A 19042-nucleotide genomic window follows, 5' to 3' on the forward strand; every position below is an offset into this window, starting at 1 on the left:
ACACAATACACAAAGGTTCTGTAATGCATCCACACAAGTACACTGCTCCTTGAAATTTAAAGAAAAAATTTATTGAAGATCTGAAAAACAATTTCTAAAAGATTAACTTTTCCAGAAAACTGTAGCTACACAATGCATTGCGTCTATCATGTTAAAACGTGCATTAGACACAAATACAAAAACCATGAAACAAGCCACCGTTCTTCAACAATCTGAGCAAAGATAAAATGCCTAAGGAACAACATGGATGGATGACTCGCAAAGGATGGGCTCTTTACTTTAAGCACCATAAAAAAAAGGGGGGGGGGAGCACAAATGTATGAGTGTTCAGTTATATACACTGAATTGAACCTTTGGCACTAGTAATCAGAGCATTCTGTCATATAGCATTAACACATATTATAAAAGTGCGTAGTGTCAAAGGAATAGAAACCACCAGCGTTCAAAAGCAGCTTTGTCAACTAAGCAGTAAAACACTCTACAGTATGTCTCTCTGTTGTCCATCACTGAATACACTGGTAGCAACTTTGAAATGAAAAAAAGGAAAGAAAAAAGGAGCTGTAACTCCTTTTATTTTCTCTGTTTAAAATCAAACAGAAAACAAACATCAATTTTGTTATACACGAACATTTCCAAAGTACATTGTTTGTACAAGAGAAGGACTAAGAAACAAAAAGGTGTTTACAGAGATCAAACATGGGTGGGTACACACGCCTCACACAGCTTTCCGATGGTACTCAGGGGGAGCCACTTCATAATCACTGGCACTAAACAAAGTTGCAGAGTTCTTTGCCAGGTATCTAAAAATGAAATGTTATTCATTACAAGTATGAAGAAGAATTGTATTTTGATCCTGATCTCTTATCAATTACATACAGAAGCCACACAAAGCACTTTAAAATACGTATCGCAACCATTTAATTAACTCAAACAGGGTTACATACCAGACAACAATGCATAAAAAAAATGAAAGTCTCGAGTTACTCCCCTTATTTCAAAGAAGCAAAAAACAGGAGTCACTAGAATACCAACCTGAGTGCTTGGACCACCCTTAACAGGTGCCATTACCCTGAAAGAGTTAACAGCTAGGGTGTCTTCTTTAGCTCTTTGAAATCCATCATATTATAGATTCAGAAGTTGACAAGTAAATCTCAACTTGAAAGTAACACCATAAAAATCAAAGGGCCCTAAAATGTCAAGTAGTAGAGCACTTTTATTTCATAAAGAAATTGGACGGAGAGAATATTCATTACTGGTAGAAGACTATAAAAGCTAGTTAATTTCCAAGTTCACATTGATTTTAAAATTAATATACAATACATGGCGCCATTTTAAGAAAATTAAAATACAGAACTATATATAAAGTAAAAACAGAAAACTCTTCTCCCAATACTATGTCTATGAAATAACTCACTGTTAAGTATGATACATATTTTTCCAAATCTTTTCCAAAGACTAAAAATGTTTCTCTACAAAAAATAGTCACACCAAACTCTATTGCAATCTAATTTTTTTAAATTGACACACCTTGGACATCTTTCTTGATCAGTATATGTAAACCTACCTTATCCATGAATAGCAATTTAATAAACATGCTTGGAGATCCTTGTGCATATAAAGTATTTCTATAGGACAAGTTCCCAGAAGCCTAACTGCCGGTCATTTAAAATGTTTATATATATTACCAAAGTGCCCTCCAGAAAACTGTAAAAATCAGGATTGCACTTTCCATTTTCCCAAAAATATAAGCCATCCCTAGTTCATCCCCAAAATAACAAGAGACATTTTAACTATGCTAAACGTATATTGTTTTATTTTAGTTCTATTATAGTATCTACAGGGCTAATCTATCAAGAGTAATTTGCAGTACACTAAATAAATTCATGTTTTTAATTTCAAGCATTAATTTTTAGACTTACTTTAGGAAATCATGAAGATAATTCAGTAATAAAGCAAGACTCTTCTCATCCAGAGGTGTATAGGCCAACATTGCTCCAATTCGTACTATTTAAGAAGAATGAAGTCAAAGTTACATCAAAGATAGCATTATGAGAATATACTTTAATTATGTGAGCAAATGCAACCATCACTAATTTCCTTAAGGCATATGATTTTAGAAACTGACTTTAGATTTTAATACATATGAAATAGAAGTTCAAATTGGAATTAAAGTCTTTTAGAATGTTATTTTATGTTACCTCTTAATATAAATCAGGAAAGACAAAAATATCAAAGGCCCTAGGCTAAAAAGTAAAACTATTTTCTAAAAGGGATCATTACCGAACAGTCTCAGGAGATGCGGCGCCCCGTACACCTGGGACATGGGTGCATCAGGGTGGTCCGCAAGGATCTCAGCGTACTGCGGCCTCTCAAATTTGTAGAGCAGTTGAGTACCCAGCATCACATTGAAGTACTCCTTTATCCCGGCCACAACCTCATTGACTGCATACTCCCTGACAAGGGAACAAAAGTATCTACCTTCAGAGCAGGTCACTAAATGAATTAAGAGATGAAGATTCAGTCAACCAACATGAGGGTAAGAAATTAAATGCTAAACCAATGACAATGAACCTCTGCTAAACAGAGAGATTTAATAAGAGGTAAGAAATCAATTCGAAAAAACAAACTACTGGTGAGCACACTACAACACACAAGTTAGGGATGGATTTTAGTTTTCACATTTACAGTTGTATTTTAAATGGTTATACACATAGTTATATAGATTAGCTTCTTCAATGTCACCTGGAACATTTACTGACTTGGCCCTTTAATAAATGTTTACCAGCTAAACCTTATCTGTAACCAATGAAATTCTATTTTGCTAGCTTCTGATGGTATTGTTTTAAAGTACATGTTTCAGATAATTTATTCAGAAATAATGTTTAAAATGTCTTTGGTATACTTCAAAGATGTATGTATTTTCTTACTTATTATCTGTGTTTCCTCGAGATTTCTTGTAATTTGCATAATCCTCTAGAATGGAATCCACGTTCTTCTTGGCAGGAAGATAGAAGAGCTTTGAAAACAAAAATACACTTGAATACTAACATTCTTTTTCAAAGAAAAAGTACACTGGAAAAGTTTTAATGCAATAAAAGATCACCTAATAGTATTACCAAAAAGAAAAGGGCACTGTTCAGCACTTAAAACATGGATCATGTGGCTGAAGAACTAAAAATTTAATTCAACAGCCAAATGTAGCTAGTGGCTGCCACACTGGACAGATACACTCTCACTACATGTGGAGTACACCTGCACATAAATTCACCTCTGACGTGTTATCAAGTCACTACCTATCATTCTGCCTGTAACACTTAGCTTAATACACTCTTTATCTTCACATCAAGGTTGGGACCCAGTGTTCCATTAAACGTAAAAACTAAAACACAAAAAGCTGCCAAACACAGTAAGTGGGAGAAGGGAGCTAAACCTAGCCATTTAGCTTCAGAGACAGATCAAGACTCAAAGTCCACTTACTGCACAGCCTATGACTGATGCCTATCCCACACAGTCCCCCTTTCTCCCCTACCCCTGGTTGTGCTATTTTAAGAAATTGATTCTTCTGTCCTAGGAGCTTGATCAGCTTCAGGTTCTTTTGGAAATCACAAATACCTGCAGGAAGTAGTGTGTGCTTCCTACTTCTACTTTCCATTAGCAGCACTGTATGTGACGATGCCCCACTTTCAATGATATTAAACAAGAAATAATACGGTTCTTTTTTTTTTAATCAATTTTCAGAATGATGTATTCGTGTCCTAGCCACTGCCAACAGTTATCTAAACCTTTGTATAAGTAACTGTAAATGCATGGTCTTTTGTACAGGTACCTTGCTTACCTCTCCCAATCCTTTCTGATAATAAAAGTGCTCAGTCTAGTCCCTGAATTAAAATTCCCAGTCATACCTTCAATGTCCAAGTCTACAGCCTTTTCCTTTAGAAAAAAAATTTTACACTAGCAAGACCATTATCATAATAGATTACAATCTATGTAACACCAAGTTACCTGTTTTTGCCGGGTAATTAAGTCCCAGTCATCAACAAGCCATGGCTTCAGTTCTTCAGGAATCTTGACTTTTACTTCAACCCTGCTCATGAATGTCTCTTCCTAAACAAAAAGGAATAGTACTAAACACTGTTCTTTCTAGCTGAAGAGCAGCTCTAAGAGTTTTCTAAAAGCTTTTCTGAACCTTTAGAGGCACTTGGGATAAATTCTTACTCAAACGGACAGCTGGAACTGTGACTTGGAAATAGTGAAATGAATTAAGATCATACCGCTAACTCCTGGGAGAAAAAAATCTTGATAGTCTACTTGATGCTTTTAATGTGAAGGCTTTTTTTTTAAAAAGCAAATTTCCCTTCTTCTATAAATGACCTCTCCAACTTGATGCATTTTAACTTAGTATTTTCAAAACTTATTAATTTCGAATAGCCACATCTTCAATGATGAAGCCCAAACATGACTATCTTAAAGTTACATCTTTAATGTATAAGATTAAATATATCTTCTAATCTGTCAGTAACTGCCTAAAAATGTCTAATTTTCAGAACATACCGGTGTTTTAACCTCAGCTTCAGAAATGTAAACGGTCAGTTACACTTTTAAAACCTCTCTTTTCAAATTCGTAACTCTGGAGATTATAATAAATTATAGACATTTAATTCACTTATGTAAAAATCCTGAACTATTATACCTACACACATACATGTGTAACTGATAGGCTTTCTTGGCATTTTTCTGTGGGTTTATTAAATCAGTAAATCAATTTAACGTGACCTAGTAAGTCAATTCAATCTTAATACCAAAGAACTATTTAGTCTTGTATAAGAACACAGGGCTTAAAACAAACATGTGATGAGTTAGGGATAAAACATGAAGGAATACTTCTAGTGCAACACATGAGATAAAGATGTATACAAATATATCCTTTATCTAAAAAAGGAGAATATTTTCACTTCAGTAATTAAAGCATGCTATAGCAATGCTTCTGAGAGAGTCAAAAGTTCTATGATTATTTTATCCGTACTGTAACAGGACAGACTAAAAATTCTAACATGTTATTATTAACATAAATTTAAGAAAGACTCACATTTTCAACAGTAGGATCTACTCGAGCCCTTTTCTTGCGAGGAGGCTGAGGTGTCTCACTGGTGCTGCCACCATCTCCATTTCCAGGTGCTGTAAAAATTGGGGGGTAAGGAAGGGAGATTGTTAGCTTAATGAGTAACTCTTTACTCCTTGACCCTTCCATTATATAGATTACTTAAATCTACATTGAAGAATCATATTCCTACCAAAAATATACCTCTCATGAACAGCTCTACCAAACATCTAGTACAAAGCAATATTTAATATTACCATCTATTTTTAAAATATAGTTATCTCAGGGTCAGTCATTAAAGAAAACAAATACAATAAATGCTTATGTTTCTCTACAGTAGAAAGAATGTCAGTTCTCTATGGCTATGTACCTAACTCTGTAACACTGCTGTGACTCGAGACCATCAACATATGCTTACTCTAAAACTTTGTAACTTAAAATTTAACAATGAATTCAAAATGCAAATGTTATAAAGGCAAATTAATTAATTCAAACAGTTAATATACTTACTCTTCTGTTTGTTCTTTTTTGTCTTCCTGAAAGGAAAAAAGAAAAAAGCTAATTATCACTATCGTGTCTGGTTTAAATTCCCTTCTACTAGACTGAGTCCACAGAGAAATACTGCCTTGATGGCAAGATCAGGGATCTTTGCCTGATCTTTTTTCCTGCATATTCTTATTTACTACTCAAGACTCAAGGACTTTTTTACTGATAGTTGGCTCAATCCACATCTCCCTCTAGATAGCAGAAAAATCAAAACCATGAGATCTTGTCCCAGGGTTTTATTATTTATGTCTATTAATAAGTTTATAGCATGTAAATTATATTAAAAAGAACCTGCTTCATAAAACTATTAGATCAACAAACACAAAAAAGCTCCAAAGATTAAAATATTTTCCCCAATTACTTTGGAACCAGCATAATTTGACATTAGACTTATGTTTCACACTCTCACTGGTCAAACTGTTTCACTTTATTTCTTCTCGAAACTACATTCCTTTCTTTACAACACTAAACACTCTGCTCATCCACAGAACAAAGCCTGTGTCTAGACTATTATGTCTAATAGTAATTTATCTCATGGCTATTTATATATGCACCGACAGTAAATTACTAATCCTGACATAATATCTAATTATTTCTGGAGCACAAGGAAAAAAGTTTATAAAGCCATGATTATAGATTATGCCTGGAGGGACCATCATATTACATCTGAATGTGTTTGCTTTTCTACTTTTAGTATTTATAAATGTTAATTACCTGTGTTTACTCTAAGTTTTCCAAAGATCCAGATCATGGAAATATGTTACCACTTATTAACAAATAAATCTATGAATCAATCTCAAATAGTAATCCTTGCCAAATCAATCAATTATCTTAACCAAATCAATTATCTTACCAAATCCATTAATCCTTGCCTAATTATCTTACCTCCAAAAATAAAACTGCAAACATTTCAAAATGCATAGTTATCTTCAATACTATCTTTAATTTTTAGGTAGTAAAGTCACACTAGTTAAGGTCTAAAAGCAATCGAATCTAATCTCAAGGAAAAAGATACTGAAAAAGCAAATCTACCCCTCAAATCTCGAAACTTGTGCCTTGAGAATCCAATGCTAATGCTTGTAAAAGAAAAACACATTATGTGCACACATGTTTGTTCTAACCCTGGTGGTTCAGTTGTTAAGACTCAGCACTTCAACTGTACAGGGCAAGAGTTTGATACCTGGTCAGGGAACTAAGATCCCACATGCCACCCAGTACGGCCAAAAAAGTAAAGATTAAACAAAGGAGGGGTTGTGTATGTACTTAACGCCACCCAGCTGTACACTTAAAAATGAGTTAAGTGGCAAAAAAAAAAAAAAAAAATTGCTAAGGAAAATTAAGGAATCAATATGTAATATGTAATCAGTATGTAGTTTCAATAACCCAATGCCAATGAGGTTCTCATTGGCATTTTTCAAATCACAACAATGTTCCAGTTTCCACTTTCAACAAATTCTAAGTGTATCAAGCTTGAATTTCAGTGTATAAAATTAAAACAAAGAGCTTCTTACACGTCAAGATTTTTCTGCTGCAGCCCAGCAGTCTTCTTTCCAGGGGCAGCCCCTCGCATCTTCCCCTCTGCATACTGCTCCCTTCAAAAATAATTTCAATGATATATCATAAAATATTTATATAGAATTGATAGCTTGATTCCATTTTGAAATTTATATTCAAATTGAAGTTCCAAGGCTATACATATTCTGGTACAAAATTTTTATTAACAAGTTGGACAAAGAGAGAACACATTTACAAAAATCAATTCAAGAAAGGAAGAGTAAAAAGGCTACAAAAGTCCTCTCTGATCACTTGAGATCAAAATCGTAACAGCAGCTGACAGATATCATGAATCATTTTAAAAGCAGGCAGCCAACATGATTTCTGCTGTGGATTCCATTTCCATAAATTAACTTACAGGCATTTCTCCTATTCATGTTGCAAACAAACTTACTGATTGGCTTTCTGAAGCTCCCTTTGTTTTTGTAAATTGGTATCCACGTACTTGAGTACTCTGCTTTCTGGAACCCATTCATCCCAACTGAAAAAGAGAAAAGTTAAAATATCATTCAAAAATATTTCATTAGTATTCAGACTCTGTTCTACAATTTTTTCTTTTAAATCCAAGAGGCAAGAGTTTGGACTTCTCTAAACTAAGGCGATGAACTGGCATTACAAATCCATTCTCAACTAGACTAAAAGTCTAGAGAAAATCTGTACTATAAAATGGTAATATAAACATTCTCAGAAACAATACCCCAAATCCAAAGTGCCAGAGTCCAAAAGATTATCCAAATCATTTGTTTAAAATGGCATAAGAGTACAGCATGTAACAGCACATAACCTAAGAGCCCCTAAGTAATTATCCTTGCAGAATAAAGGCACCTGAAAAACTTAAAAAAAAAAAAAAACACACACACACACACACACACACAGGAATCCATAATGACTTCTTAAAGAACTAAAACCAGCTGGTTATCTCCGATACAAAATTTCAGAACTCACTGTGCTGTAGTTTCACCTGTATAATGGGATAAACATTATCTATCTCACAGGACTGTTAAGAGAATTAAATAATAGATATAAAACACTTGCGAGTTTTGATGCATAGAAGATAAACACTCAAGCTCCATGAGAAACATACTAGGAGGTCTACAAAACTCAATACCACCTACATCAACTCACTTAAGACTAAAGTGTTACAAAGGTTATCACTCATTCACAAATGAATTAACCAATTTCCCAGGCAAAATCCTCTTGGCTTTCTAAACATCAAAAGGTAGAACCAACCACTCTCTTAAAAATATCTAGTTGGCACTCAGAAAAGCTTCAAAACAAGATTTCAAAAAAAAATTATTTTGATATGAAACTGACCTATATTGTGTTAATTACGATATAGCAAACTGATTCTGTAATAGATTATACACACACTCCTTTCATAATCTTTTCCATTATGGTTTATCATGAGATATTGAATATAGTTCCCTGTGCTATACAGTAGGATCTTGTTCAAAACAAGACTTCTGATGTGGCTTTTTTCCCCAAAGAGAAAAAGAATATTTCCTAGGCAGTGCTGAACTTTTTGTGCAAAGTTTTTTTTTCCTCCTGCTGATGGAGCTCCTTTAGTGACACAATTAGACTGTATCCTCAAAGTCTTTTATTTAATGACTTCCCACCTTTGACCTCTTATATAAGGTAGCCAAAAGAATAATAAATAATAAAAAGCAACCCTCAACATGATTTCCTAGAGAAAACTTTAAAACATGCATTTACCTAGAGGTCAGGAAGGGGTGGTGTACTGAGGGAGCTCCTTCAGGAACAGGAAAAAGGGCTACAATATCCTCACGTGTCTTCAAAGTTTTTTCAGAGCGCCTGGGCCTCACAGCACTTCTGATACAGACAGCATAGTACAAAGTAATCTCAGTAACTAGGTGTAGAATTCTGCTTACGCTTTATTAAGATTTACAAATGGAATATTTAAATGTCTGTGTCAACAAATCGAGTATCTACTGTGCTTTTGAATAAGTATATATTTACTGAAGTTTAAGAAAATTCCAATTTGGAGATTGGGCTTCCATTGTAGTCTTTTCTAAAAGTATGGTATCTTATAAACCATTTGCAAAATGAGGATCTTATTCCTACTGCTACTTATATCTGTTCCAATTCTCTCTAAAGGGAGTTAGCAAACTTTAATTTACTAGAAAGTTCCATATGAGAACCTTGAAAATTCCTTTCCTCTCATAAAAAATGCATCTAAATAAGGACATTGATCTAAAAACAGAGTTTCTTTTAAATGCCAGGCACTGAAAACAGTTGCTGACCCACAGGAAAATGAAATAATGTCTTTTGCTCTGAGGAACATCACTATTGGGGTAGTATCTAAAGGCCAAACATCCAGAAATTTTTCCATACAGCTCAAACAAAAGAATTTCAGAACTTTCTAAAGGTAGCTTGTCATTAATTCCCAAAGTCACAATGATCTATGGCATTAACTTACATGGCACTAAATAAAAAACATTCTGTACAAATTTAAAGGCCCCTCTAAATAGTTATTCAAGATCAATATTACAAATTACATATATTTATCTACATACCAAGACAACTACAAAAAACACATCCTCTACAAAGATAACAAAAAACTATGCAGCCTATCATTTATTTGTTACTAGATACTGTAACAAAGGGAAAAAACATTTTCAGGCAATACTATCAAAAAATATAAACTTTTTATGTATTTCCACCATTTAAGTTGGAAATGTCACTTAAAACCCAGTCTTGAAGTTGTACACATCTACATGGAATTTAACAGAAAATACTATACATGAAAGCACAAAAGTTGTGTTCACAGCTATTAAGATGTAATCCTAAATTATTTTAAAGTGTACCTGGAGATGGGGCACAGACCTAGTCCATGAATCTGCTATTTGTTTTTCTTTTATTTCCTTTAAAGTTCCCATTCATGATATGCATAAATATTTGCTTTCCTATACAGAATTAAGATTTTCATGATATCTAATACACTCTCAACTTTACCAGAGTATTTTTATATAAAATGTAAGTGTAATGAAAGACACTGCTGCTAAGTCGCTTCAGTCGTGTCCGACTCTGTGCGACCCCACAGACGGCAGCCCACCAGGCTCCCCGGTCCCTGGGATTCTCCAACAAGAACACTGGAGTGGGTTGCCATTTCCTTCTCCAATGCATGAAAGTGAAAAGTGAAAGTGAAGTCGCTCAGTCGTGTCTGACTCCTAGTGACCCCATGGACTGCAGCCTACCAGGCTCCTCTGTCCATAGGATTTTCCAGGCAGAGTACTGGAGTGGGGTGCCACTGCCTTCTCCGAATGAAAGACACAGTTTCAACATTTTTTTTAAAGGGGAAGGGAAAGCTGTAAAATGATAAACGTTCCTGGATATTTCAATCAATTTAGTATTAATCCTGAAATCCCATTTAAAATCAGAGACAAGTTTACTTCTGTAAGACCAAAGGGATTAAAAGCTCACAGGGTCACTTTGAGTTACTATATTACTGTCATTACTAGGAATATTTTAATTATTAACTGGAAGAAAAAGCAACTTATTGAATGTGCTTCTATACATTTCAGATTTCCACTTTTCTACAATTATACTAATGGAAGAAACTGGTACTATTTCTTAGCTAGAACTATCTTGTGAAAAAATCTTCTAACTAATAAAACTAACTGAGTTGGTCACTGGCTAAGGGACTGTGTGAAAGACCACAGAAACAGATCAGTAAATGTCAAAAAAAAACCTTCCAAAACAAAAGTATACATCAAATCAGATGGCATGGCTGAGCTGACATAAAGCTTTTAAAAAAAAAACCCTCAAGAACTACTCTTTTTGGCAGTGCTATCTTTGAAGGACAAAACACCATTAGTAAAATACAAAACCTCTCAGAGTAAATATTACAAGCTATTCAATTACAAGCACCAAAAACGAGTCAATTGTCAGATGTGGTATTTGTGAGATCCAAGAAAGACCCGTCACTGACAGAGCGCCACAAGCTGAATATTCTAGAATGTGTTCAGTCTACAACCACTGTCCATTCCCAGCAACATCAATACATCACTGTTTTTTTTTTGTAAATAGCTCTTCAGAGTGGAAAACTAGGTTCTGTAATTATATTTCTGTACCTGTGTTATAAACCATATGCTAAAAGTGAACCACATGAATTCAGTTATTAATTATGCTTTCAAAGTTCAAAACATGATTTGGTCAATACATCCAACCAAATAAAACAATTTTTAAATCTTTTTCCCCTTCCTTAGTAGAAAAACCCAACTAGTTTTGAGTGTAACTGCTTGAAATATCATTTGTAGTCGCTAAGTCTGTTAATAAGAAAAAAAACTCAAGCTGTCCTAAAATGTACCAAAACTAGAAAATAATCGGGCTAATGACTATTAGACGTTATACCAGAACACAAGAAATAGGCCACAGAATGTAAAACAAAATGACAGTTAAACCCTAATTTCTGTTATATTTCAACATACTACAAAGTTCACCTCTGCCCCAGTATGTACTTACAGTAAAACTGTACAAGAATTAAAAAGCACAGGCTTCTATCAGTTTATGACACAAAGCCAATTTGTTAATTATAAATAAAAGTTGCTTTAAAAAAATCTAATACTCACTTTTTATTCCAACCACTGTAATGGATGAAGTATTTGACTTGTTTATCCTTTATGGCAACTTTTACACACTGAAATAAAAAAGAAAAAAATTTATTCAGAAATAATGGAGAAAAAAAAAAAAAGACTACCTGGTTAATTTTGAACTATCCAACACTGAAACTCTTTGGTGGCCAAAATAAACCTAATGAGACTCTTGAAAAGAACACTATTTAAGCCTTTAGACTAGTATTCAAAGTTATACTGCCAAACAGTCATAGTGTCATTTGTTGGGAGTTAGTCCAACAAATCTAAAGAACCATAAGCACTGGAGGTTACCCTAAACCTTAAATCAGTGGGCTAGATAGGCTATCTAAGAACAGCTAATGAAAGTTGTAGTTGTGCTTTCTCAAAGTCCAGCTAGTCAAAAGCTACATTTGGAAAAACAAATTCAGCTCAAGAAAAATATTTACACCACATTATTTTAAAAGCTCACTAGTTTACACAAGGCAATAAGCTATTCTGCTGATTATCAGCAACAAAGTGACAGATGAAAAACATCTTGTCATCTTGTGTGCTAAGCTGCTTCAGTCATGTCCAACTCTTCGCAACCCTGGGGATCACAGCCCACCAGGCTTCTCTGTCTATGGGATTCTCCATGGAGGAATACTGGAGTGGGTTGTCATGCCCTTCTCCAGGGGGTCTTCTCAACCCAGGGATCAAACCTTATCTGTCCTGTATTGGCAGGCAGCTTCTTTACTACTAGTGGTACCTGGGAAGCCCCGTGTTCTTCTTAAAAGCAGCCAAACAAATTAAAACTGATTAGTGGAAGTCATTAACCATGAAAAAGCGATGACTATCTGGTTTTGGATTTTAAAAATTTTTATCAGAGGCAAACCAAGAGAACCACAATAGTTTAAGTTACTCCAATTGCCATTTAAAATTGTTCCCTGGTGTGTTTCTGCTGAAAAAAGCTGCCAGTTTCAGCAGAAAAAGCTGCCAGTTTAGAAGAGCCTGCTAGAAGCTAGTTAACAACAGAAACAAGATTCAACGACAGAAATGATCACTGGGACTTAAAATGCATTTATAAACTGTATTGGTATTATACCATTAAGATCTATGTACACATACATAAAGTTCTTGACCATCCCATAAATCCAATTTCAGTCATTTTAGAACTTTAAAAACATACACCTATTATGTATTCAAAATAAGTAAAATGGTTAGCAACACTGACACTTTACAACTGTTAAGACTTTTTCACAGATAACTATTCACCAAGAACATACATAGAAATTGCCTTTACCGTTTATTTTCTTAAAAACAATTGTCAAAAATAGTTGACACAGCTTAAATATTTATGCTAAAAGTTAACAGAAACAAAACACTAAAAACATTAATGCATCATCCAATTTACCTTTGGTTAAATGTAAAATCAGTTTTTATAACCTCCGCGCAACACTGATACACAGAAAAGAAATGCCCCAGGATTCAAACTTTGCCAATCTAACAAATAAAAGTTAAATGTACTCATTTGAAATGTTAGCTTTACCCTCAACGTAATTTTACCCAGTGCTTACTCTGCATATTATATTTGCCAATAAAATTGACTTTGGCAGTATTTTCTCATAAGTCATTAACTAATAATGCTATTTTGCTTCCATAGTCAAACCTCTACCTTTCCATTCAAACATTTTCCAACTACTTGCCTTTAGCAGATGGGAAACACGAATGGCAGGATGCTTTATGTGAACCACTGAGCAAGCAGTGAGACAACGATAAAAGAGATGAGGAACTATGAACCTGAAAATCTACGAAAAAGGTAGCTCTCACTAAAGCTACCCACCACTGAAATCTAATTATCAAACCAGTAGTTTCAACTAACTTCTTAAAAGAAAACGGGTTTTGTACCTTTGCTTCATAAAGAAGAGGCCCATGAAAGCACAGCACTCTCTCACCTGTAAAAGGAAAAAACGGGGGAAAAGCAGTGTTAGTTGTGATTTCTCTTCATATATAAGAATATTGACATCTAGGAGAGCCATCACCTTTGTACTCTGGTGTTCCTCAAAAAACTAATAAGCGAGTGGATAAGGGAACGTACACATCAACACTTTAGATCAAATCTCAAGACAAAAAAACACCTCAGCATTTGATGGAAACAAAAACAATTAAGATATCAATCTATTTAAATCATCAAATCATCTATCACCTGCTAAGCAAATAAAATCTACTATAGCTATCTACTGGCAGGGTTGATTTATTTTTCAAGGGCCCAAGCTGAGGAAAACAACTGTGCAGTGGTCCACTTTGAGGAACCACTGCCTGACGCTAAGTCTATGCCGAACTTAAGTGGAGACAAGAAACAGGGAAACCAGTGACTTCTCTCAAAGTCAGGAATAATAACAGAAATAGGTATGAATCAAAGGCAGTGAGAAGGACAACTAAGCCAAAGTAGAAACAGTTTAAACTTGACTTCCAGCATGGTGGAAGTATTATCCAGAAAAGGAAATGGGAGAGGGCGTTTCAGATCAATTCTGGAATAAGTTACAGTAGCTACAGGACACCCAAACTGGAGCCATCTAGTAAGCAGATGAGTACACATATGAAGAGAAAGCTGGGCTGGAGCCACTGCTGAATACTGTGGACAAGAATGAGACCACAAGGACAGAGGAAGGTATAGAGCCTACTCCGAAGCACCAAAGATGGGAGACCTGTGTGCCTAATTTTAGTCTTTCTTTAAAGGCACCCTGAAAATAGCCTTACCAGTGTCTCCCTCCTTTTGGTTGCTGCCACCAAAGACAACCACACTGAGGCTAAGGCCCTTTGACCTCCATTCTAGCTACCTATCCCTAATATCCCGCTGAAAAAAATATACAGTAAGTTGAGGAATATGACCCAGCAAAACAAGTGCTTAATTTCTCCTGGAAGTGGAAAGACTGTTAATTGGGGAAGGAGCAAACCACTGTCTCACTTTTTTTGAACTTTTCTATCCTTAATCCTTAATAGTATTCAAAATGCAAAGCTAATTTTCCCAATGCTCTCAAATTCAACGGTGATGAGATTCCAATTCATCATCCTCTCATTGGTTTTCTTACTAGGAACACTACTCAAATTCCAGCATCAGCCACCCTCCTGACAAGCCAAAAGGTCTTCCCTTCCCCTCCCCTGCCCCCACCACACGGGTTAGATGCCCAGTAGTTTTCTTTACTTTTTGCTTTAACATTTCAAGTGGAAGACCAAGTGCAGTGCAGAACAGCCACTGTGCTGAAAAAATGCTTGTAACATATGTTGCACCATTATTTAACAAGAGAAATTTTCAAGTTTAAAAGAGAATCAGGAAAAAAAAACTTTCCCATCATTCGTATTTTTACCATTACAGAAGCTCAATTTTTCTGCAGTGTTTTAATATAATTCTGCTAGTTTCAACAGAATATTCCTTTCTCCTTACAAGATATTCTCTTCTAAATAACTCAGTCCTGTCCAACTCTTTGCAATCCCATGGACTGTAGCCCACCAGGCTCCTCTGTCCATGGAGATTTTCCACAGACAAGAACACTGGAGTGGAGCCTTTCCTTCTCCAGGGGAGCGTCTCTACCCAAGCAGAGAACCCTCAGCTCTCCCCGTCTCCTGCACTGGCAGATGGATTCTCTATCACTAGGGTCACCTGGGAAGCCCCAAAATAATAATAATGTCTTAAAAGATGGTTATACAACCCAACTTTGACACAGAAGTAGAAAACATGTCTGCAAAGTGCAAAGACTCTTAGGTAGCTTTCAAAACCATAGAGCTACATTGGCTCCTTTTGTTGTTCAGTCGCTAGGTCGTGTCCAACTCTTTGCGACCCCATGGACTGCAGCACCGTCAGGCTTCCCTGTTCTTCACTATCTCCCACAGTTTGCGCAAATTCATGTCCACTTAAGTCTGTGATGCTACCTAACCAACTCATCCTCGGCCGCCCTCTTCTCCAATTCACTGCTACAGCAGCATATGGATTCTCCCTCCCTCTACCATCCCATCCAGTTTAGAACTAAAGCACTTCCTCCAGAAAGCCATCCTTAACTGTTCCAAGTCTGTGTCATTTTCCTTTGATGTCCTACAGTGAGGATTAATTTTTTTGTGCAATGGACCCTTCAGTCTGGTTAAGTCTTTGGGCCTTTTCTCAGAACGTTTCTACAAACATGTAAAACCGTACTACAAAAGAAACGAACTATATTGAGACAGTTATAAAAACATTTAAAACATCATGTTATGGTATTATAAGAGCTCCTTAATTGATACAATCAACATTTAGCTGCTGATCCAGGGAACTACCACAATTCTGAAACAACGAAAAGCGTACATTACATCTGAATGTATCTTCTACAACTTTAATGCTGGGATGTGAAAACATACAGCTAATACTACTGTGGGAGGATCTTGTTTTGCTTTTCTGTGGGGGAGGAAATCTATAGTCATAACTGTAGGTTTAATTTTAGTTAGAAAATAGAAAAAACTTTTTCCTGTCCAAGTACAAGGGGTGTTCTGAATTATAAACACCCCAGATCAAGAACCCTTGCTCTAAAACATCTGGTTTAAAAAAAGCAATCCACAGTAGTCGTCACGTAGCTTCTCAGAGAGAAAGCAGGTATTAAGAGCCAGTTACAGGGAAAACACCCGCGGCAATCTTTTAAATATTCCATACTGTTACAATACGCTTGGGTTTTGTATGACTCAAAGTAATTCTAACGCACATCAGTTTGAACATCCCTACAATTTTTTGCAGACGTCTGGACATCCGTGGTATCTAACACGTACAACCACAATAATGTGAATGAGGATTTTAAAGTGTTCTTGCTTGCCTTACATAATTTTATGTCCACTCTAGTTTACTGTTAAACCTCCACTATATAAATTAATAGATGCAGTAATTGTGAAAATTACAGAGCTGTCTTCCTCTGGAAATCAGGCTCTCTACAGTAAGCCTTCACGTTGATCCGAGACAATAAAAATTCAACTTTCAAATCACTGTTAATCAATTATTGCAATTAATCAAACCACTGCCGTACTTAAAAGGCTGACATCAAGGCAACGGGACTTCACATAAATGAGGACGTAACACCGCATTAAGGCAGTTTTTAATTATTGCTTTAAAAGCCACGGCGCAGCCAAAGCGCGTTCACGTTCCCATAGGACACCGACACTCCGCTTTTCCGAGAGCAAAGGGAAGCCTTCGGGCGACACAAAGCCGACCTGGACGCTAGCGCTTTTTCCTCTTGTCCCCACCCACCTCCCCGGGGCCAGCGCCGAAAAACCGGTTCCCGATCAGCGGCGGGGGGAAAAGGGGGCGCTCCTCTGCCCTAAAGCGGCGTCTGCGGCCGCGAGCCGGGAATCCGGGCGCCGGCGGCCATGATGGGCCCGCCATCTTGCAGCGGCCATCTTACAACGCAGTTCTCCCGCCCTGAGACGCGAAGCCAACCCCCTCCTGCCGCGGCTCCGCGGCTCCACCGCGAGCTACGCGCTCGCGGCTCGAGGTCGCCCCGGAGCGCCAACCCTCGGACGCCCAGACAGACGGGGGAGCCCGAAACGGCGCCGCCGCCTCCCCTCCCCCACGCCACATCACTTCCCCTAACGGCCGCCATGGCGCGCCCGCCGCCTCCCTACAATAGGCTACTTTCTCCGCGCCCTCTTCCTCTCAACGACAACAAACACAGCGCTAAGGCTGTACCACGAGGCAACGGCTCCCTCTCGCACTCTAACGCCTGCCTAACGCTTTCGCCTCCCAAAGTGTTTTTATCCTCACGAAGCACAGAAAAACCTCGCCGCAATGCGCTTCCTCCGCACAAAGTCCTGCCCGCCGCCGCCTCAAGGCACGGCCCTCGCCATCCCCGGTCCCCAAATCTCAACCGTCCCGAGACCGCCTCCCTCTCCGGGCCGTTACATGCTTTGTCCCCAGGGGATCAAACTCACCCTCCTGGAATTTAGGCTTCGGGTCCTGCTTCGGCGCCATTTATAAAAGATTTACCACCGCCGCTGCCGCCGCCTCCTCCTTCTCCCACCACCCCTGACTACCGCCCCCTACTCTCTACCCCACCCAGCTCCGCGTCAGACGCGCCGTCAGGCACCGCCAACTCTACATCCTGGGCCCGATTTGCCAGCGCCCACAGACCGCCCAGCACCGCGACCGGCGCAACCGCCGCTCCAGCCAACGGCTGCCCGCCGCGCACGCGCCCCTGCGCCCGCGCCGCCCCGGGGCACGCCGGGATTGGTAGTTCCGAGGAGTTGGAGGCGCCGAGGGGCGGGGGCGGGGCGGTGGCCTCCTCCCCTCCCCCACCCTTAACGCCCTGCCCCACCCCCATCCCCAGGGGCGGCGGCGTGTTTTTTTTTTCCTAGATTTGATTTTAAGTTCTTGTCTTAGCGAGGGACAGCAAGGCTTTGCCTAACCCACACAAAAGTTGGGAAAGGCTCAGTTGCGGAGGTCCATGGGCAATATAGGGCCGCAACGATATGGGCTTGGGAATGGCCAGAGAGAAATGGCGGCCTCTGAAGCCCCTTTTCAGTAGCATCTTGAGCAGTTTCTGCACAGGGAAGCTTCAGGGCCAGCAATCTTGGCCAGAAACGGGGTAGGTCATGGAGTCTGCGTCTGGATGTTTCCTCGTTCAGCAAGCTCACTAACAGTTTGTTTGGTGGGGCTGACGGCCATCTGTGGGGTCCTGGGCCTCCCCTTCCCCACCCAAGACCTGCGGAAATGGGACGAAGCGGGCGACACTGGGCAGGCTGAGGGGTCGACCTCTGACTTTTAGAGATGCTGGAGCTCGGCTTGCTGCCGAAAGAGGCGACCGTGAATAACACTACACCTACACCGTACCGACGTCGGGGTTCTGCACCTGCCCTACTTGTGCAATTTTTTGTCACCTAGTTGTTATTAGGGCACAGTTAGTTGCTGTTACTGAATATACACGAGTCCGCCTGCAATGCAGGAGACGCGGAGGGCGCAGATTCGATCCCTGAGTCGGGAAGATCCCATGGAGAAGGAAATAGCAACCCACCCCAGTATTCTTGCCTGGAGAATTCCACGGACAGAGGAGCCTGGTGGGCTCCAGACCATGGGGTCCCAAAGACTGAGAGACTGAGCACTAACTATTGAATATACACAGGATTTAAAGGAATTTTCTCCCGTGGTTCACCTGTTCAAAAAGTCTGTCGTGTGCTTAGCTGCAAAATGGGGAGAATAAGACCACCTTCCCATGGGTTCCCTGTGAGAATTGCACAGGCTGAATGGTGAACTGGTGCTCAACACACA

General features: G+C 38.3%; 1 protein-coding gene across 2 annotated transcripts; it reads right to left on the reverse strand.

Moving 5' to 3' along the window:
* Positions 1-555: 555 nt before the first annotated feature.
* Positions 556-17876, reverse strand: MORF4L1 (mortality factor 4 like 1). Of its 2 annotated transcripts, XM_006044016.4 has the most exons (13): positions 17710-17876; positions 13675-13721; positions 11788-11855; positions 8912-9028; positions 7593-7679; positions 7156-7236; positions 5609-5634; positions 5087-5175; positions 4003-4104; positions 2928-3016; positions 2281-2453; positions 1920-2004; positions 556-800 (listed from the first exon to the last, which is right to left on the reverse strand). In XM_006044016.4, exons 1-13 carry the CDS (start codon positions 17747-17749, stop codon positions 716-718), a joined length of 1089 nt encoding a protein of 362 aa, XP_006044078.1. In that variant the 5' UTR covers positions 17750-17876; the 3' UTR covers positions 556-715. The 2 variants fall into 2 exon arrangements, with proteins under 2 accessions (XP_006044078.1, XP_006044079.1); XM_006044017.4 differs by lacking the exon at positions 8912-9028 and having other exon boundaries at positions 17710-17865.
* Positions 17877-19042: the final 1166 nt, after the last annotated feature.

The sequence above is a fragment of the Bubalus bubalis genome, chromosome 20 (genome assembly GCF_019923935.1).
Source record: "Bubalus bubalis isolate 160015118507 breed Murrah chromosome 20, NDDB_SH_1, whole genome shotgun sequence".
Lineage (NCBI taxonomy): Eukaryota > Metazoa > Chordata > Mammalia > Artiodactyla > Bovidae > Bubalus > Bubalus bubalis.